Genomic DNA, 22,944 nt, shown 5'->3' with positions numbered 1-22,944 from the left:
GGCCTCTTACTAGCTCTGTTACCTTAAATGAATCAGTCAACTTCTTTCAACTTTAGTTTCTTCATTATCTATAAATTGGAGCCAACAATGCCTTCCTCTTAGGGTTATTTTAGTAAATTAAAAAAAAATGCACACACACACAACTAATTGTAAGATAGAGGCCAACACAGTACTTGGCTCTAAGAGAATTCTTTGTGCCCCATGAAAAGCAACAAATTTCCTGTAAGTAAGCTTAAACAATCTCACCAAGAATATTCTAAAAAGATATCAAACACTAAATGGGTTGTTTTACTAAATGACACTCAGAAGCCAAGAGATTTTATAATGTGAACTGTCTTATTTTACAAATATAGAACAGGAGTGTAGAAAAGCAATACAACTTGCCCAAGATAAAATGCAAATTCTTATTTCTAATCTTCAAGGCAATCTACCAATGCACTCTGAACCCTTTCCTTCATCCTTCAATCCCTATTTGACTCATAACATTGCTCAGCATTCTCAAACATACTTCAACAGAAACAGATTTGCACGCCATTCCCAGCACACCTGCTTCAATTTTTTCCTCTGTGTGTCTGCACACACTCCCTCCCCACTGTGCCAAACTATGTCTCTCCCTTCTCTTCAAGCAATACACAGGGGGATAATTTTTTCTTCACTAACAACTCTACAACTCCATCAGACCTCAGCATTCACAGACTCTGATGCCCCACCTCTCTAATTCAGGAAGCAACAACCTGCAGAATATTCTTCATACATAAAGCAGATCAACTCACTGTGCCCTCACACACTGCTTTTAGTTGCTTTCCATCATACTTAAGATAAAAATATAAACTCCCAAACAAAAACGACAGGGTTCTGCACAGTTGGCCCCGCCCACATCCTTGGCCTCACCTTGAAGGCACTCTCCCTCCTACTCACTCCGGTCTGTCCACTGGCCTTCTGTCAGTTACTCTGATGCTTCTGCTCTTTCCCACATTGATGGCTTCACATGCTGATTTCTTCCTCAAAGTATCATCCCTCAAGATTCATCATTAAGTGACATTTTCTGAACAGACCCTCCTTAACACCCCACACCTCACCATGGAATCAGGAGGGGGTACTCTTTGACATCTCTCAAAGCATTTTTATCTTCCCTTCATAACATGCTCATTGTTTTAGTGATGTACATAATGGGGTGCAGGAGCCACCCCCCTTCTCTACTCAGGTGGACAGAGCAAGCCACATTGGAGCAGACGTCACAGAATAATAAGAAGCAATGACTTTGGTAAATGTAGAATGAGTAGGTTTACATAGTGGAAATCGGTGTGGTATCATAAGAAAATTCACACAACACTCCTGGTACATGCCACTGATCACTTCGGAAGAGGTAGACCATCATGCTTTCTGGGGGAAAAAGGGAGGTGGCTGAGAAACCTAACCTCTTCTCCCAAGATTTAAAGCTAATAAACTTGGAGTAGAGTGACTCTGGCTACATTCAGTAGAGGGAGAAGACATGGAAAGTCTTAGAAGAAAATTCATTGGAAGAGAAAGGCAAACCTGTCAGGAGGTGATGTGAGTACAACATAGAGACTAAGGCCCCAGGAAGGCTGATTCCAGACAGTATGTGACCTGAGGCCAGCTGCCCTCTGTGTCCATAAACTGTAGCACAGTGGTTGTCCTCTGGGTAATTACTGCTGAGTTCTATGGCTAGAGTTATGGGTATGAATTAATGTGCTCTCTAATGATGGTGCCCAAGTACAGACCTACTATAGCCTGGACAGGGACACGCTACCGCAGGGCCTCACAGCAGCAGTAGACGAGCAGCACTGCCCTTCTGCCCAGACAAGGCCCATCCGCAGCAGGCACCATGTGCCAGTGAGAGCAACCATGGTAATGACCCGTCAGACTGGTGACATTTGTTTATCGGAATGAGTGTTCACTGACTGTCTGCTACCTCAGTAGGTTGAAAGCTTCATGAAAGAAGACTGCAGAGCACAGATTGCACACTGCTCAACAAAAAGTGTCATTCACATAGAATATAATGTGAACAGTGCAGTGCGCCCCCTAGAATGAGCCCATAACTGCCCAACACGTGCAGTCATGAGTCAGCGCTCATCACCACTGCACCACCAGGGTGAGCAGAGTAGCGGGTATATAGCAAGCCCTCAAACGATATTTATAGATGATTGTATAAAAGAATATGTGGTCTACTTGGTCCATTTGCATACATTTCTATGCCCCTTTTGAGGAAGTCTTTGGGTGTTTTCCCTCATGCATCTAGTATAGTACATCCACCAGGGACGATTTTATCTATTTCAAGCTACAGGAAGTCGGAACTGAAAGGAAGCTTAGAGGTGATAATTGTTTAAATTTGTTGACGAGGAAAGGAAAACCATAAAGATAAAGTGACTTCGTTTATAGCAGCACTCTCAACAATAGCCAAATTATGGAAAGAGCCTAAATGTCCATCAACTGATGAATGGATAAAGAAATTGTGGTTTATATACACAATGGAATACTACGTGGCAATGAGAAAGAATGAAATATGGCCTTTTGTAGCAACGTGGATGGAACTGGAGAGTGTGATGCTAAGTAAAATAAGCCATACAGAGAAAGACAGATACCATATGGTTTCATTCTTATGTGGATCCTGAGAAACTTAACAGAAACCCATGGGGGAGGGGAAGGAAAAAAAAAAAGAGGTTAGAGTGGGAGAGAGCCAAAGCATAAGAGACTGTTAAAAACTGAGAACAAACTGAGGGTTGATGGGGGGTGGGAGGGAGGGGAGGGTGGGTGATGGGTATTGAGGAGGGCACCTTTTGGGATGAGCACTGGGTGAAATATGGAAACCAATTTGACAATAAATTTCATATATTGGAAAAAAAAAAAACATAAAGTGACTTCTATCACGTGGTGGCAGAGCCTAGATGAGAATCCCCGTCTTTCGCTTCCCAGTGCCTTCTTTTCTCTGTGGCCCTCACTTCCTTCTCCCATCAATTTCTTTTGTTCTCATGGAGCAGAGAGGAGTGCTCACAAGTCAGGGGTCACTTCATCACTAACTGCCACTCTTACCTTAGGACAGCTGAGGCACAGGAATGCAGATGTGCGTGTTCTCCCAACCCCACACAAGGTGGTTGGTAGTGAGACATTATCGGGGTAATTGCAGACATCAAGACCGTGGTGAAAGCTCCACCCTATTGTCTGGTGAATTCCCCCAAATGCATCTTATGTTTTACAGTCTTTCTTTTTCTTTTCCTTCTTTTTTTTTCCTTTCAGCATTTTCAACATTAACAACATATTTCTTTTTCTAAATTTGCATGAATCACACCAACAGCAGCATATTCTCAACCACAGAAAGCGACACTTATAAAATATTCAGAAAGTAGGACAGAAAGATCAAATCTACTTTCAGGAATCAAATACTTTTCAGAAATATCAAAAGATTGGCGAAAAGTATATTTTTTTTAAGTTACACTTGATTTCCTGGAGGGTCAATAATTGCTTAAAACAAGGAGGATTCCAGCTCTAACTTGACCTCCTGTTTTTGTGTTTTCAAGATTTTTAAAAATAGTAATGCTATTTGTACTTCTGTTACATAACTTTTACCTAAACTAGTAGCTAATCTTCTTTCTAGCAGAATTAAGGTGCGAAAAATCAAGCCTCCCCTTCATCTCTGCCACTATATTTCATTTTTAGATCTATGGTTCTTCAAATGCCTATCATAAAAATCAGTACTTATAAAAGTAATACCATATATACATTTTAATAAGTGCCAAGATCACCCGATGAAATGTCTTCCTTGTGAATGTTGCCCAGGAGACTGCCTAGGAGGGTCACTGGATGGGAAAATCACTCTGTGTTATCTGTAGACTACAAATGATATTAATGTTCTGTCAGGAGCTGGCCAAATTGTGAGGCGATTTACAACTCTGTGATTCTCACTCTTGGGTCTCATCTAAGGATAACATAAGTTCAGTTTTAGGCTTTGAGTCAGTGGTAGAAATTCTATTCAGCCTCAACATTGGTGATCCCCTGTTCTGATGAGGACAACTGAGTAATGAGCTCCACCCTTAAGAAGTCTGACCAATGACAATAACTAGATGCAAAATTAATTTGACTTACACATTTATGCGAGGACAGGTCTGAGTACACAATGAAGCCCCTGACTGGAGAAACAGGCAACACATTCTCTACCTGTGGCAGTGGTCTTCAGAAGATGAGGTCATGCTTACTCCTCCAGGTTTAGGGAAAGGGAAATGGGACCCAGCAGGTTTTAGATTTAGAGAGTTAATTCACTGGCAGCCATGAGGCAGAAAGGATTCCAGAGCTGAAAGAATGCAGAAGAGAGATGGTGGCAGGGGGGAGGGATGAATTATAACACCTTGTAAAAATTTATGCACTTGAGATTTATAATTTTTAATGTTTTATTTTTTTCTGAAAAGTTCCACTCTCCACCACACATTTTTGCCCCCAGTAAACTATAACTAATCAAGCTGTGAAACATCACTTGTGTCTTTTCTTCAGTTTCCTAAGGAAAATGTCTATCTGAACACTAAGAAGTCAACACTATCATCCAGTAAAACATCCTAGTAGTGTCCCTACTATTGAAGGATATTTCCAATTATTCCCACATAGATTTATGTTGGTTTTCATTACCACGCTGTGAAATGGGTTGGGTAGGTGTTTTTATTCCTACTTTACAAAAGAAAAGCAAATAGTTCACAAGGATATCAAGTGAATTGTCTAAAGTCACACAATTAATTGCTTATGTAACAGGGACCAGATAATGTCTTCTGATTTGGGTGCTTAGATACTCAAACAAGAACCATGTATTGGGTATACCTTATATGGCATGAAATCATGACCATTCCTCAGAAAAGAACAATGCACAAGACAGACACTGTACCTGGCCTCAGCAGGTCAATTAAGCAATATGTCCAATGAAGTGTGACTCAGACTATGACTGGGAAATGCAAGGTAGGTGCTATGGAACCAAAGGGCCAGAGCACGCAATCTGGCCTAGAGAGAGAGAATCAAGGAAGTCTTCTCAAATAAAGTGACTTCTAACTTGAGACCTGAGGCAATCCAGGAGGGGTGATTGCTCTGTAGCTATTGTTGAGTGACTGAGGGTGAAGTGGCAAATGAAAAAATGGAGAGACAAACGTTCTCAATAAAGAGCAGAGATAATTTCTTCCACTCCATAGTGCTATTCCTCAGTTTGTGTGTGTGTCCTTCTTGCTAAAGAAGTCACACATTGTCCACCTGTCATTACTGTTACCATGCTTACTGTAAAATATTGACATATACTAGGGGTCAGGATAGAAGGAGAACCCCAAGGACAACCAGGCTTCTTCTTTGGTTATCTTCTTTAACCTATGAGAGTTGGAATTTTCTAAGGAAAAGGGGTACTTGAGAGGCCATCTAATAATCTTCAAGAAGTATGGTGGAAGTTGAAATACAAATTTCCTACTTCTGTCTATGATTAAGAATTGAGGGAAATGGGGGATTCAAAATTTGACATGTTACAGTTGTAGACCTCTGGATCTTAAGGCATGAATGAGATAACTGCAGAACACTGGTGAATTATAAAAAATACTACACAAATATAATGAGTTTTAGGGAGAACTTCCCTCCCAGCTTCCTTGCAATGCAAGGCCAGAACTGGAAAATGACACATGACCCAGAATCCCTCACTACCACCCTTCAGCACCCTCAGATGAATCAAGTCTATTACAAATGTGTGCAGCATATACTCCTGAATGTTATTCCCAGAAAACTGAACCCGTGGAAACTTTCATAATTGAATTCTTGACCTTTACACCTTTTTCAAAAGAGAAAGGCCAATGAGTCACAATTATTCTACAATTCTAGACCATCTGAACTTCTTTAAATAGAACAGTTTAAGAACTGTTTAATTCTTGGCTCTCTCTGTTAAACCCAAAATAAAAAAATCTGCATTCTTTTAACCTTGATTTATCTCATTAATCTTCAAGTTATATTGGCTTCTGAATATATCATTTAGATAATCCACCATCACCATATGTACTCTGTCCAAAAGCCCCAGTCACGCAGGAGCCTTGTTGTTGCAAAAAAAAAAAAAAAATTCAGCCACACAGTCTCCTTTCCAAATTTCCTGAACCCTTGGAAACTTTCACGGTTGAAATCATCATTGAACCATCATTCTCACCAATAAGAGAACCTGAGAATAACATAAATTGGAAAAAAAAAAAAAAAAGCCCTTAAATGTCTAGCAGTCCTACCTCCATACTTTACAGATAAGAGGATATTTAACTTGCCCAAGGCCCATTATTAGAGCGATAATTCCTGGCCTATATTTAAGCAAAATAAACAAATCAACAACAACAACAAAACTGAAAATAAATGCGATCACACACCCTGAATTATAAATCTGGTTCTAATAGTCTTTACACTTGAGTTCTTTGTCTGAATGATGTAGAAAATAGTGGCAAATTTACAGGATGCAATTAAATGAGATAACAGATGTGAAAATATTTACATGGTGAAGAGGATAGAGTAGAGGACAAGAAATGTTTGTTAAGCCATCACCCTTAAATCAACCATTTCTAATAACTTCAGTTCTTTATCACCTTTCTTCCTGACTCATCTCTTCCCACTGTCTTACCCAAAGTCCTAAATGACTCATGAAAGTAAGTCATAACCAATCTCACTTTCCCATTTTCCAGCCCAAATCTATCTGTAAACCATAGCCTTGTCAATCTTTTAAAAACCCTCCCCCTATTCTAAAACTCAAAATAGAGATCTGTAGTCTAATGGCAAAGAACATGGTCCTTATCCCACGTTCGTCCTAACAACCTCGATCTGATTCCATACACCTTTTCAAAGAATTTTCCCATGGTTCTAGTGTACACGCTCTGTTCTGGTTCCTGGACACGCTCATGCTCAGCCACAAGGTCAAGCTATGCCATCCCACCTCTTCCCTGAAGTCCACTCTGGTAAAGTCAGGTGGATGTTCTTCCCAGAGCCCAAGGCAATACTAATTATATCAAATCTGGTATTGTTCTCCAATTGTTTCACTCATAAATGTGGGGCTCCACTGAGCAGATTATACTTCTTTGACCAGCTATTTATTTATTTATTTATTTTAACGTTTTATTTATTTTTGAGACAGAGACAGAGCATGAACGGGGAAGGGACAGAGAGAGAGGGAGACACAGAATCAGAAGCAGGCTCCAGGCTCTGAGCCATCAGCCCAGAGCCCGACGCGGGGCTCAAACTCACGGACCGCGAGATCGTGACCTGAGCTGAAGTCGGACGCTTAACTGACTGAGCCACCCAGGCGCCCCTTTGACCAGCTTTTAAAAAGTCTACTTAATATCCCTTCCACAGTGCCTAAACAAATAAAGTAATAAACAATAAAAAGTAAAGAATTCCAAGTAATCTCAATTCTCATAAAAACAAATTATGGAAGGTTTTTATATAATCATTTTCCTTGGAGCAACATCCTAAATAAGGCAGAAATTTATAGGCAGAGAAGATCACCAATTGCCTAATACTTTTTTATACCGTGAAACAGGATTACCTCTGTAAAACAATCTATTGCATATTTTTACCACATGTAGTGTACTTAAGGCAAGTCTCATTTGTCAAGATATATCAGGGATTCCTTAGATTTAAATAAAGTCACATCCACATTGTGAAATATCTTTTTATAATTTTTTTTTACATTTATTTATTTTTGAGAGATAGAGTGAGACAGAGCACAAGTGGAGGAGGGGCAGAGAAAGAAGGAGACACAGAATCTGAAGTAGGCTCCAGGCTCTGAGCTGTCAGCACAGAGCCCGATGTGGGGCCCGAACTCACAAACCATGAGGTCATGACCCGAGCTGAAGTCGGATGCTTAACTGACTGAGCCACCCAGGTGCCCCGGGAAATATCTTCTTGAATTGAAGCATCTCTCTTTGCATTTGTGGATATTGAGCAGAATTTGCTGGTTCAAGCTTAAAGGCAAAAGTTTCTAAGGCTGCTTTTATCCAAGTCCGAAGTTGTAGATGAGGAATTCTGTTCCTCAGACCTTACTTTTCACAATGTTAGCCTTATAGTTGCTATTTTTAAGATAGCTACAATGTTAGCCACATTCCACCTGTCTGGGGAGTGTAAGGTTTACAAAAATACAAAAGGTACTCATGGCTTTTTGTGAACAACAGCCTAAGGTTATTCCTATTTCTGGAAACTTGGCTATCATGTATAATAACTGGATGATTCGGTGAATTTGGTTCATAAAAAATGAAATAATAATAAAAAGTCTAACAGATTTGCACTGCTGAGTCAACTGGTGGATTACAATAGGATTTGATGCCTCATAAACCTACGGTGACTACAAATTTTAGATCGTCTATCATGGTGACATCACTTTCCACTGTATTCTCAATTTCACATCTCACATCATATTTTTTTAAGTTTATTTTTACTTGTTTTTGAGAGAGAGAGCAAGAGAGAGAAAGCACAAGTGGGGGAGGGGCAGAGAGAGAAGGAAACAGAAAGAATCCCAAGCAGGCTCCACACTGTCAGCTCAGAACATGATGCAGGGCTCAAAACCACAAACCGTGAGATCATGACCAGAGCTGAGGTCAGACGCTTAACCAACTGAGCCACCCAGGCACCCCTCACATTGTGTTTTGTAAAGTTTCTGGGAAAGAGAAAATGTAAAGAAGGTTTTGTTTTGCACCATAGATAAACCTGTAAGTATTTTGTAGCAGGAACTTGTTGCCAGTCATTTTCTTATTATGGTATCTCTGCTAAATTTTCTGGCAGCAACAACTGAATATTATTATAATTGTGATAGTCTCCAAAATAAGATATACTCAGGGTCCTTTTAAGTAAGGAGTTTGAATAATTACATTGGTATCCTATGCCCAACTCAACAAAGGCTAATAGGGAATCCATATTTTACCTGTAGTTAGAAAACAGGTGTAAAAAGGTTCTCTCACTTCACATTAATACACTGAAAATTCAAGTCACTAAGTTCTAGTGTCTTTATTCTTATAGTTCCCTAACTTATTAAAAGAGCTGTTTTGCCAGTTTCTTTGAGATAATTCCAACTTTTTACTGCAGATCTTTCTGAAGATATCTGAAGATTTAACTTCAATGGTGCACAAAACAGAAGACAGAAGCACTTCTTTATCAAGTTTATCAAGTACCTACTTTGGAAACCGTGAATCTCTCCTCTTTGATATGACCATGTGTTAAATTTACTTCATTTTAAATGTAATATTTTTATAAGAACTGAATCAACACAGTGTCCGATAAAATGATGCAAACCAGTTAATATTTTTTGAATGCAGGAACTAAATAAGACTAGTTCCAAATATGTCTTTCTTAAGACAGTGAGTTTGACCATCCTAGCTTGCAATTTTCAAAACTGATCTCAATTCTTAAGGCTACCAGGCCCGTCACATTAGAATCAAAGTTTTGAAATAAAAACACTACACAGTTTCTCTTCATCCGGTTAACTGTATAGGTAAGCATTTTATTCATACGATTTAACTGCATTTCTTTTAGGATATAAAGTGTGTGGTAAGAGCAGATTCAAAGATGTGGGTCTTAAATGTCAACTATGAAAAATTCAGATATTCTGTTTGCCTTTAAAGTTATGTTAATTACCACACTTTAATTAAGTGTTTATTTTTTTAGAACTCTTTTCCCCTTCTGTTTGGCCACCTGTATACCTCATTCTTCAACCACAGGAGTAAAGGTGTCTAAAATTGATGCTGGGTTTGATAAGGTACGGTGATGACATTAGCCTGAGTTCTAGTTCCTGGAACAGAGATCTGTGACCACACAGCCACTTATGGGCAGCTAGGTCCCAGCATAACTCCTTGTGCCCACATGTCACTGATTTGGAGCCAAGACCTGTGCTCTAAATATACTGTACCAGTTAAACACAGGTATTCTAGGCTATCCGCTTTGTCAAATGCAGGGGAGTGTGGGAAGGGGAAAGGAACCAAGGTTCTGTTTTTAAATACAAGGGATTAAAAGTAAACATGGTGCACAGCAATGGCAATATACTTAACACCACTGAACGGCACACTTAAAAATGGTAAATTTCATGTGATGTAGAACATAAAAAAACTAAAAGAAAAACCATGTGGGAGTGGGTTCTGAAAACTGTGTTCATGGATTTCAGAAGTTTTGCACAACGGTCTGTTAAATGTCCAAGTCCAGTATATAATCTGCTATAACTCTGCCAGTGACCAGGTCACGCTTGCTGCAATGCTTCCTATTAAGCCAGGCTGCTTGGAACCTAAATGAACACCCACTCATCAGGTACTCATAAACAACACTTACTCATAGAAATCTCCAGCTAAAAGCACCCCAGAGGAAAATCTGGAAAGCACCAGGTAAGTGTGTGGTGCCACACAAGGAGCATGTGTAAGCATCACTTGCTCCCAGGCTGTGCCCCTCTGTGAGGAGCTAGGCAGTGCAGGAACCCCTATCTTCCTATCTCAGGACTGGTCTTGCTCCAGCCCAAAGGCCGGTCAGAGTTCCCAGGCCTTGGGGTCCCATTGACTGAATGTGGGTTCAAGCACTCCCTAGAGGGTACAGCACCATTCCAAAGGGCGGAGGCAGGCTGCAGCGGCAAAAGGGGTCTTCCTTCACTCTCTTGCTTCCATCAAGAGTGAACCTGCAGGGAAGGTTAGCCTGGCTGTGCTGGGAGGGCAGGCAGTGTGTCAGAAGCTGCAAGAGGGCTGTGCCCGCCTGCTGTTGCAGGTAGAATATTTCTGCAGACTGAAAATCATCTCAACATGCAACAGATGCCTGAAATGAGAAAACGCACAGCAGCAGGCTACAGTTGTCACAGCCATTCTGCCCCTAGTGCACCCACTAGAAATCTGTGTCTCTGTACACGCACTGGAATGACACCTGGGCATCCTCCTACTCCCTCCAATTAGGATGGGAGCAGCCCCGTGGCCTCCACGCTTGCATAAACAAAGCCTAACGCGATGCCTGGCACTTGGAAGGTGCCCAGCAAGTAAAGGAGGAGCTCAACTCTGAAGCCACAACCAAGATAGCGGGCCACAGGCCTCTCCAGTCCTCTGTGGTTGCCAACACACCCCTGCAAGTGCTGCCGCATCAAGAGGCTTCCCTGGCCCGCCTGCGCGCCCGCCCGCCCAGACCTCTGCACACACGCAGGAACTACGTACCAGTAAGGGCGACCAGCAGACAGACAGCACGCACATGATCCCCATGAGTTGGATGGCCGTCTCGGTGGTGATCCGACCCCACTGGGCGCCGGACTGTGACGCCGTGGCCTTGGCCCGGCAGCGGGACACCAGGGCCTTGATGGTGGCCAGGTTGCAGGCGAAGGTGACGGCCAGCGCTGAGAGCCCCAGGAAGGCAAAGGTGGAGGCGAAGAAGAGGTTGCCCCAGTTGTGCGAAGAGCTAGTCCCGTTGCCCCCTCCCCCGGTGCTAATGAAGCACCACGTCCCGGGCCACTGGATAGTGTACTGGCCTACGCCCAGCACCGGCAGTAGGGCGAAGGCAAGCACCGCGAGCCACACGCCGAGCAGCACGGCGCGGGTGGCGCGCGTCTTCATGTGGCTCGCGTACCAGTGCGGCGCCCGGATGGCCAGCGCCCGCTCGACGGCCATGGCGCTGGCGATGAAGAGCGAGGAGAGCCCAAAGACAGTCATGGTCAGACCGAAGAAGGTGCACAGCCTCCCCGACGGGTCGAGCTGCTCCCAGCGCTGCTTGGACAGGTACACGACGATGACCACCGGGCTGGTGAGCAGTTGCCCGACCAGGTCTGTGAGCGCCAGCCAGCCGATGCACAGCAGGAACGACTTCTTGCGCTTGCTCTCCCGGCGCCGGTAGCTCCGCGACACGAGCAGCATGGCCAGCGCGTTGCCCACGAAGCCCGTGATGAGCATGGTGATCGGGAAGGCTACGGACACCGAGCCGCAGTCCTCGCCGGGCTCGCGGGGACGCGTGAGGTTGCCCCGCGCCGCGGCGGAGCGCTCGGGCGCCCACATGCCCGGGTATGAGTGGTTGAGGCGGGTGCAGAAAGGGGCGCTCCCGTCGCCCCGGGTCTCCTTCATGTTGGCTTCGAGGTGAGGAGAGGACGGCGCCCGGAGAGCAGCAGCGGGAGCTGGCGGAAGGGGCGCGGGCGGCGGCGAAGGTCGGTGTCCACCCGGACTGAGGCTGGGGCCGGGCTGCCCTCCATGATGCGGGGCGTAGCCGCCGCCTCACTTCTCTCCTCTGGCCACGGCGCCTGGGCTTTCAGGCAGCCGCGCCGTCGGCTCTGGGAAGCCTGCAGCTCCGAGGCGCGCGAGGTGCCGGCCCCTTCTATAAGGCCGCGGAGGGCGGGGCGCCCGGGGGTGTGGGCTGAAGCGCGCCGGGGCGGGGGCGGGGGGCTGGAGGAGCAACTGCGCGCGTCCCCCGGCTGCTGCGTGACCGCTGCCCTGGCCGCCAGGGCTGGAAACTCTCAGGAGGACTCCTCTTGCCCCGACTCCTGGCCAGACGTGACGCCCAGCCAGTCCGCCCTTCGCTGCGCCGCGCCTCCTCCTCTCCTCTGCCAGAGGAGCGTGGGCGGCCCGGGCTAAAATGTCTCCCCGTGCTTCCCGACCACAGGCAAGTCGCCAAGGCAGACCCGAACGTCCGCCCCGCTCCTTACCCATCCGCCAACGCTTAATGCAGGGGCCGGATCCTCCTTCCGTAGCTCTTCTGTAACCCTGGCAAGTGTAACTCACCTGTTTCTAAGCAATCCGGGCCAACCACACTCCTTTGCATTGCTGAATGTGAACTTTTCTCCCTTTTTATACTTTGGGACCAAGCAGCTCTGTTCCCGGGGGTCACCCTGATAATATAATACTCATAGTGCCTCATTGAGACTTAAGGGAATACGTATAAAGGAAACAAAGTAAAATCAGAGTGCCGAATTCGAAGATGAAATCTCAACTACCGCTCTCCACCTAAATTCTATCCGTCTCCCCGTAAAAAAAAAAAAAAAAAAAAAAAAAAGAAAGAAAGAAAGAAAGAAAAAAAAAAAAAGCTACGGCTAAAGTGGCTAGAGGCAGGTGGCAGCCGCTTGCATATCTGAGATAATGAAAAACTGCCGCCAGCCTATTCTCAATTAGGACTAGAAACTGTAGTTAGATGTTAGGAAGGTCTTCACATTTAGTGAAAATGGGCATAATTGCCTAATATCTTTTACTAAGCGAATATTTAGTGTTTTTTCACAGTTTCCCGTTTTATCAGATCCTCCAAGGTCTTGTTCCTATTACTCCCCTTTGACGGTGAGCTGAGGATCCTTGAAGTTAAAGGATGTGCCCAAGTTCTTCCAGCAATTCTGCAGTCTGCATCTTTAGTCTTGTTTGCGTCCATACCATAATTACTCTTAGCAGTTGAGAAACAACAGTAACTTTGTTCCCACATTTTGGAAGGGTCTGGCTTTTCTGCCTCTTCACATTGTCCAGGAAATGAAAAGATTTTGAAAATAATTTGTAGACTTCGTTTTTTCCCCTCATTTAAGAAATTAAACCTGATCATATAGCAGTATGAATACCATTACTCAGGCTTCAGATTGACTTCAGGAGGAAGTCCTGTACTTAGTTTCTTTACCTTTCCTAGCTTAGTTGGTATCTTTTGGGGGTGTAAATGAGTGGCAGGAGATGATCCCACATTCTTTCTGTGCTGTTGTATTAACTCTCTGTATGAGAGCTTGAAAAAAAAATGCTTATAAGCCTTATATAGTTTTTAAAGGAGAAAGAGCAAAAATGTAATTTCAACTCCATTTTAACAACATGCATTAATGACATTATTTTGTTTTGCAGTCATTAAAATTTTTTTTACACTTTTGAATTTTCTTTTAAAATGTCATGTTTCTAATGAGAATGACAGCTAGGAAGGAATACTCAAGTGGTTTACTTTTTAAATCTTCTCCAAACTTTTGTCTTATTAATTTGAATTAATCTGAAACTCATACTTATGAAAGTTTTTTCTAAAATCTCATTTAAAAGATAATATTTAATATTATCATATATATACTTTAATGCATATTGGATGAAAGTATTTATCAAATTAAATTTTTCAGTAATGAGACTCTAATGTAATTATGTATTTTATTTAAAAACTTAATTTGTCATGATTCATACAGCAAACATCAAAGCTGAATGTCTCTCCAGTTATATCAAAAATTATTCTCATTTTTATGAATATTTGACTTCTTTGAAATTTTACTTCCCCCATTGCAGTGTATGCTGTAGCTAACTTGACTTCGTAACAGTAACAGAGTTAATGTTAGACTCTTTACTCACCTCTATACCAATGCACTAAATATGTTGCATTTCAGATCTTTTGTGTAACATTTTCCTCCTTTCAGTGATTTGCTTCATCTTATTCTAAGTTGTCAGCTTTTTAGTTACTTACCTTGTAAACAAGTGATTTAGGGAATCTGAGGAGCCATGGAATAGGATGCTGCCAGATGGATTCTGGCTGGCACTTTTTAGTGTCAAGGCAGAAATAGCCTGAATTGTGTTGGTCTGAAACACCAGCACCCTCTAGTGACCAACCTAATAACATGCTGTACAGTATATTAAAGAGAATTTCTAAATGACAAATATGTTTTGCTTAAGGAACCTCTGATATCTTTCTTAGGGGTGTACTAATTAATACATAACTATGGTCATTTTGTTTTCCTTGGAGTGCACAAACTATCATGTCTAATCCACAGACCAGTGGAGTATTAGAGTCAGATCATTGAAAAGACCACATATTCAAATGTTTTTTTAAAAATTTAAAAGTATATAATCACCCATTATCTATTTAATTAAAAAAATTAATGTTTATTCATTTTTGGGAGACACAGAGAAACCAAGCGTGAGCGGGGGAAGGGCAGAGAGAGAGGGAGACACAGAATCCGAAGCAGGCTCCAGGCTCTGAGCTGTCAGTGCAGAGCCCAATGCGGGGCTCGAACCCACAAACCCACAAACCATGATTATGACCTGAGAGAAAGTCAGAGGCTTAACTGAGCCACCTAGGCGCCCCTCACCCATTATCTATTCTTACCTTAAACTATTCTCTAAAAATAATTTACATTTTAATATGTAAATATCTTACCTTTTAAAATTCACAACATATATCAATATTTAGCTAGCATTGATGAATATATTCTGCCACTTCTACTGAACTTGCATTAAGAAATCTTAAAATAGACTTGGTTACAAAACAAGATCAGTAACTATTTTGCATTCCTTCATTATGGATGGAAAATATCTATAATTCTTATTCCATTGATCCAATTGCTAATTTCAGCATATTTTTAAAAATGTTTCTTTTTGAGAGAGAGAGAGAGAGAGAGAGAGAGAGAGAGAGAGAACGCAAGAGGGGGAGGGACAGAGAGAGGGAGGCACAGAATCCAAAGCAGGCTCCAGGCTTTGAGCTGTCAGAGCCCGACGTAGGGCTCGAACTCACAAACCACAAGATCATGACCTGAGAGGAGCCACCCAGGTGCCCCCAGCATATTTCTTAGTCATCCATCCATTCATTCAAAAAATATTTATTGAGCATCTATTCTGTCAGATACTGTGCTAGTTGTTAGAGATATAAAAGAAACACACAGATATCCCTACATTTATGGAGGTTATGTTTTAGTGCAAAATTCTTGATTTTTAAAATCTGAAATAACAGAAGAAAGGAATGCTAATTTCAGTGGCTTTTGTTATTTGCCATGGAGGTAAGTTCTTATATAAAATCCAATTTAAAAATTCATGTACAATTTTCATGAAAAATGGAAAAATATGTAGTTTTATCACATGGGATTTATTTCAGGAACCCAAAGTAGATTTAAACACCCAAACATCAACCAATATAATTACTATTTCAACGAAATAAAGGAGATGCTTGAAGTTTTTGCTAAATCAAACATCTGGGTATACTGAATCCCTTTGTATTGATTGCATTTTCTTCAAACTTTTCTTCCTGTTTCTTTGCATGCCTGATAGTCTTTAGTTGAAAACTGGACTAGTTAATATACTGTAGTGACTATGGTTTCTATTATTTTCCATGAGGATTATTGATTTGGCCTGGGGCCAGGTGGGGGCTGGGGGTGCAGGTGATGTGGTCATCCACCAGGTAGTTAACTTGCCTGAATTCAGACTGCCAACATTTCCTTTTGTGGTATACAGCTGCTTTTCTATCTCTGCTCTGTTGTCATGATTTCTCATGGCTGCTCTGTGGATTGATCTACCCTATACTGCATCATTTGTTGGTCAGTGATGGGGACCACCATGTCTGTGGTTTTCTTCTGCGGATTCTCCTCTAATTTCCAGCTGCTCTGCCAGCTTTGGGTTGTGCCCTACATTTCAAGCTTGTCAAATTTCAACTATTTGCCACCTAAGGTGCTCAGGGTGGAGAATAAACTCGTTTAAGGAAAGCATCAAAGTCATGGACATAGGTCTTGAGTAGTTTTATCTTCTAAGACTAGGTTCCACTCTGGTCTCTGCTTGCTTTTTCACCAGGCTTCAGGGGGATTCTCTTTCACGCACGGTTTAGCTGTCAAACATATATTTGGGCAGAAATTCTATCTCATTCTTTTTAAGGTTCTTATCACCTGGATTTCCTATTTAAATTTGCAGTGGTCTTTTCAGCCTTGAACTCCAATCTCTGGCACTTTTTGCCAGAGACTGATTTTTCCCATCGCTGATTTCCCACAGATATAGTCATGAGGGTTGGGCATCTCTCTCAGTCCAAAAGGCCAGTAACCCTTAATTCTTACCCCTTTTAGTTGTAGTTTTGAGATTAAACTCTTCGCCAATTTCTGTATGCTTTTGAATGCTTTCCAGTGAGTTTTAGTTGTTTTTTTTTAAATTTTTAACCAGATTTTCATTGTTATCTGTAGGGCAGTGTGATAATAGCATAAAGACAGACACATCTGTTCAATGGAACAGAATACTATATCTACTTATATCTAAATAGGTAGATATTTATGGCTATACACACACACAGCGGGGGGGGGGAGGTTTACAGATATACAGATAAAAGATAGGTATACACACACATCCGTCCATACATGTTCAATTAATTTTCAGCAAATGTTAAGATAATAAAGTCTTTTCAACAAAGGCACTGAAAAAAATGGATACCTGTATGAAAATAAAAATGGACATAAACCTTCTCATACCACACAAAATGGACTGTAGATTACATGTAATTATGCTTAATCTTCTAGATTAAAATGGGAGAAAAATTAATGATTTCTTTAGTCTCCCATCATTACTGGAAGTACTCTCCAACTTGTCTTTTAACATTTAACATGATTCTCTGTCAGTATGCATATAAATTCTTCATTCTTCTTAAATACCATGAATAATCCAAATTCTTTCTCTTTGGACTATTTGTAATTTTTGCTGTCAGAAGCAATGGTGCAACAAATATTCTTGTGTATATTGGTGTGCATACTTGTAGGACTTATTTTACATGACAGATCCTCAGAAGTGAACTGCTGTACACTGATGACCCCCAAATTTACATCTGCAGTCTACGTCTTTTTTGAACTCCAGTTTCATATATCCAATTGACTGTCATGCCATTTAGATAGAACTTCATCCCCTTTAAATGGAACTTCAAATTTTCTTCCCCACTCCTTGTTCTACTCGTCTTCCCCATCTCAGAATACAATATACCATCCACTTACTGAAGCCAGAATTCCAATAACCATCCTTGAGTCTTCCCTCTCTACCATGTTTTCCAGTGTATCATCCAGTAACATTCTAATTCAAAATACATTTCATCTACATTCACTTGTCTCCATCTCCCCATCTACCACCTGGTTCAGATCACTACCACCTTTTACTCAATCTACCACAATAGTTTTTAAATTGCCTGGATTTTGTAATTAAAAATTTTATTATAACAAATTGAGCTAAAACGACAAGTTTAAAGCCTTTAATTATATTTTAAGATGCTAATAGTATCTTCACTTCTTTCACTCCCAAAACCAGTATTAACAGATTGAGGTATATTTTTTCCAATTTTTTTCTATGCTTACACAAAGATATTTCCACTCAAAGTCCATGAATTTCTGCTTCTGCATTTGCCAGCCCTGAACTAGTATTGCTGTTTAGAATATTTACAATCTGATGGGTAAAATATATTTTGTTAAATTGGATTTCCATAAATACTAGTGAACTTAAATCCAACTTCATTAAGGAAGTTAAATCTATTTCCATGTGTATTAACTTCTTTAATTGCTTTTACATTTTCTATTGGATTAACTTCCTCTTTGTACTTTTATTGGATTGTCATATGCTATTAATTTGTAGGAGCCCTTTGTACTGTTAGAGATACCACCGATTTCTCATTTTCCTACCTTGTCATTTGCCTTTTTTACTTTTTGTGTCTGGATTATCTTACGTAAACCATTTATTCAGAAAAAAATAATAAACTTTTCCTTTTTGGTTTTGGGAATTCTTAAGAAAGTTAAGGTCTCCCCTTGATTCATATACCCGTTACATTCTGAAATATTTTCCCTCCAGTATTATCTTTAAAATAGATTACTTTTTTACTTTTTAGCAGATGGTAACAAGGTTGAAGTTTAACTTACTTTTTGATGGGCTATCATATGGGGTAGATTTGCTGTAATTTTGTTTCTATGCTTGGGGTTCTTAAGAGCTTCTTGGACTCATCGCAGTCTCCTTTCAAACATATGCTGACCATGACTCACCTGAAGACTTGGAGGACCAAGGATCTCCGCATGCATGCACCTCTCCTGTTACTTGCCATATCTTAGTGGCCTTGTCCTTCCTACTCCATCTCAACTCAGGGAAAATTGCAAATCTCCATCTAGGGAACTCCTGTGATGTATCTCAGAAATCTTCTCAAGGGAGTAAGGTGGCATTCAATAGGGTTAGCCTTGTTTCCCTTTATCAGATTATCACCGTCTTCCTAGTTCAGTGTACTGAAAAACCCTGTTTTAATATATTGTGTGGTTTTGGGTGGAAGGATAAATCTTGTCATGAAGCAAAAGTTCTCTGCTTAGTTTTGTTTTCTCACTTTCTACTTTATGTTTGATCTGTTTTTTATGTTCTTGACATGGAAACGTAGATATTGGTGTAGCTTCTTTCCTAATACATGGTTTCAAAATTACACATTTCCCTCTAAGTAGTGCTTTAGCTGAATCTCGAGGATATTTTCATTACCATTCAGAATATCTTAAATTTCCATCACTTGTTCCTTGCTATATGGGGATGTTAAATCCTAATTATTTTCTGGTTTTGCTATTGAGTCCGTTTAATTCCACTGGTCAATGAATTTTGTACTATAAATCCTTTGAGAACTGTTGTATGGCTCAATAGCCTACGTGTAAATATTCTATGTGCAGTTGTTAGATGTAAGGTTTTACAATTACCAAGTAGGTCTACTTGATCATGTTTATTCATAATACCTTTTTCTTCATAGAGAGAAAGGTATTATGATTTTCAAATACACAGATCTACTCACCCTGTCAGTCCTCTAACATTTTGAAGTTATTAGACGTTGATATGGAATGCTTTTAGAGAAGCCAGGGCTGAAGTGCACTTCCAAGTTTATGACATTTGTGTTAAATGGACTCTTACCACTATCCAGTTCCTGTTCTAATACTCACTAGCTTAGTCTGTTGTGTTTGTATTAATATTGCCACATACTGGTATTTGCTTGGTAACTTTTTTCCACCTTATTTTCAACCTGTGTTCTTACTCTGAATGCATAACTTATAGCTATAATGGGGTTTTTGTGGATTTTAATCCAGTGTGACAACATATAATTGGGGTGTATAATCCATTTTCAATTAACTACAGGTAGTTTAGCTAGCCTATTGTTGTATTTCATGTTTTTCTCTTTAAGAAAACCTCTTTTAGAATTATTAAAGTTTTATTATCCTGTTATTAACTTCTTGTACCTTTTGGGGTTATTGTGGAAATTGAAATGCTTTCTTGACTGTGAAAGTTTACCTTAAATTAGTACTTTTACTATTTCTTGAGGAATGAATCTTTTAATGGTTTAAATCACTTACCTTCTTGGGGGCACCTGGATGGTTCAGTTAAGCATCCCGCTTTTGATTTTAGCTCAAGAGATCAAAATGCAGATTAAGCTCCCCACTGATAGCACAGGGCCTGCTTAGGATTCCCTCCCTTTCTTTCTGCCCCTCCCCTACTCATGTGCATGCACAGTCTAATATAAAAAAATAAATAAATCACTTACCGTCTTCCTTTTGTGTTAATGTTGTAATCTCACTTCCATGTTCTAAGCCCAATACATTACTCACATAACTCCAAATTTAGGACTACACTGATTACACAAATGCTGTAATCTGCTTAAGCAAGCCTTCTATTCTTTTCCCATAAAGTAGGTCTTTCTAATCCGTTCTCCAAGAAGTAGCCAAATTTGCTTAAAGCTAACTAGGACTATTTCAAACCTTTCAGTATTTCCCAACCGTTTGTAGAATCTATTTAAATTATTTTCTATGGCCTAGCGGCTTTGCATGATTAAGAGTGTCTACCTCTACCACTTCATTTTTTTACTCATTATGCCTTACACCAGCCTTAAGGTTATCATCTTAGCACAGACTTAGCAACTCTGGTATAGATCTTTCAGGAATGATTCTCCCAATTCTCTCTGACCTTTAGGTCTTCTACCCACCACTCATTTACTTTATGGTACTCATCAAAATTTGTAATTATTCTGTTTTCTTAGTTCTGATAGATTCACTAGAATACCTTGCTGTTTTACCATCTAGTCATTAACTAGTTAGTTCACTGTCAGGCATGCAGCAGACTCAATCAACATATGTAAATAACTGAATAACACAATTCTTTGGCTATATTCTAAATATTGATACTGACAAATTACCCTCTAAAAGGTCTGTGCTAACTCATCCAATGATGAAAAAAAATTAGGGATCTTAAAATGAAGAGATCATATTGATTCAAAAAGTCCCAGCAGATGCAATCAAAATGGCACTAATGACAAAAGTCCAATGGTGTGCCTAAAATTTTCAATGTGTTAAATATCAGTCTTTGTAATCCTTGAACAAGATTTTTTACATGTAAATTCCTTATAAATCCTGACATTTCCTTTTCTTTCCACTTTTGCTCATATAAGACATCAAATCTTTCAAATGCAGAGGAAACAGTTTGCTACTTATTTGCTACCTAATTGGCTTACCAGACTCACAAATGCCAGTATTCGCTGTGTACTCATGTACCAGGCACAATGAACATTCCCAGGGTGATACAGCTACCATAAAGTAAAAATTCAAATCAGGAAGTTTCACTCCAGAAGATAAACATCAAATCTCATTGTCAATTCTACCCCTGGATCACACCCATTCAACTTTACTTCCTATTACATCCAGGTGGGAGATACCCAGCCTTTGTGATGAGGTTGATAATAGGCTATGACTGTTTCATCTTTGGGGGTAAATACAAAATCCTTGCTCTCAGTATATCACTGTAACTCACTGTTTTCAGTCAATGTTCAATGTGGTCCAGTTTAATCCTGACAGATCAAGAGGTTCCTTCTCTCCAAGGTTTCTCACAGCCATGGTTACTTTTGGTCCTCTAAAAACATGATCAAAACTTGAGCCTTCACCATTTAGCTCACATTCATCTACAAACCATCTCCTTCCTTCAGGACTACTGAAGTCAATTCCTGTAAAGCATTTTGCTTTCATCCAGACAAGACTGAGTCTTCCCATTTTTATCACTTTATTTCTACCATAAAATATTTTATAAGTACTCCCCCACTAAATTAAGGTAATGGGAAAACGGCTGTCCTATATCCTTTTAGCTTCAAACCCAGGTATTTTTACATCCTTGAATACTATGTAACTTTCCTCATAAGCTTCCTAGATATATTTTAATCATTCAATTACTTAGGAATTTACCTAGTTATTGTAAATATTTTTCTTACACTAGTACCTTTTATTTTGCTAAATACATACATTTAAGAACTATTACTTATTATAAATGTTTTTTACAAATGTGTGCAAATGTTATGAAAAGAAACCATACTGTTTACTAGTCACTCTCAATGACTACAAATTTGCCTTAATGCTACCTGGATCCATCCCTCCTGATACTAGAATTGTCAAAACTCTTTTTTAAGGTCAAGTCCTCCCACCCTCACCCCACCATGATGGATCTAGATCCCATCCCCTCACCTATTTGATGATACCTTTCCAACACTTCTTCCCTCCCTCCTCCATCATTTACTTTCTGTTCTATTGGAGAATGGAAGCATACCAACAAAAACCCAGTCTCAAAGAACTTCCCAAGGCCAAAGCTTGGAACGATTTGAGCAATAAAATAACATAGCATTAGCCTATGACCTAAAGTATAAAAGAAATATGCATGAATCCATACAAATATAAATGAGGTTTTTTTTTTTTACAAACAAATTCCAAGTGAGAGGACAGCCCTCCCCAACAGGATGTGGAGTTCAGTTCCCTGATCCCTACTCTGAAGGTGGGCTGTACCTGGTAACTTGCTTCCAAAGGATGGAGTAGGTAAGGGAAAAATACTAACTACAATGATGAATTTGGGCAAATCTGGATATTATGTACCAGATATTTGATGAGAAAGTAACTTTCCCTGATATTCTTTCCAACTCCCCCATTCTAATCACAAGAAAAAAACCAGACTAATTTAGAATAGGGGAATATTCACCAGGACATCCAGCCAATACTCCTCAAGACTGTCAAGTTAGAATGAAAAGCTGTCAAACCACAGGTGACTGCAGAGATAGGACAACTAAGTGCATTGTGGTACCCTGGACTGAATCCTAAACAGAGTAATGGGAAATGGTGAAATTCACATGAAATCTGGATTGTAATTAATAGTAATAATTCAATATTGGTTTCTTAGTTTTGTCAAAAGTGTGTGGTAATGTGTTAATGATGGTGAAAACTGGGTGGGGGTATATTGGAACTGTACAATTTCTGCAGCTTTT

The 22,944-nt window shown here is 40.4% G+C and overlaps 1 protein-coding gene across 8 annotated transcripts in view; it reads right to left on the bottom strand.

The window, feature by feature from the left end:
• PTGER3 (prostaglandin E receptor 3) overlaps positions 1-12,287 on the bottom strand; it is a 178,954-nt gene extending 166,667 nt beyond the window's left edge. For 5 of the 8 annotated variants that reach the window (XM_060625228.3, XM_060625225.3, XM_060625226.3 and 2 more), the window contains exon 1: positions 11,163-12,284. In XM_060625228.3, coding sequence (XP_060481211.1) covers positions 11,163-12,056 — 894 coding nt within the window. In that variant the 5' untranslated portion in view covers positions 12,057-12,284. Of the gene's footprint in view, positions 1-11,162 lie in introns of all 8 variants that reach the window. The other 3 variants (XM_060625222.3, XM_060625223.3, XM_060625227.2) reach the window with 2 other exon arrangements.
• Positions 12,288-22,944: the final 10,657 nt, after the last annotated feature.

This window comes from Panthera onca, chromosome C1 (genome assembly GCF_046562875.1).
Source record: "Panthera onca isolate mPanOnc1 chromosome C1, mPanOnc1 haplotype 2, whole genome shotgun sequence".
NCBI lineage: Eukaryota > Metazoa > Chordata > Mammalia > Carnivora > Felidae > Panthera > Panthera onca.
Note: the sequence above shows the minus strand (reverse complement) of the source record. Positions and strands in the feature narration are given on the sequence as shown.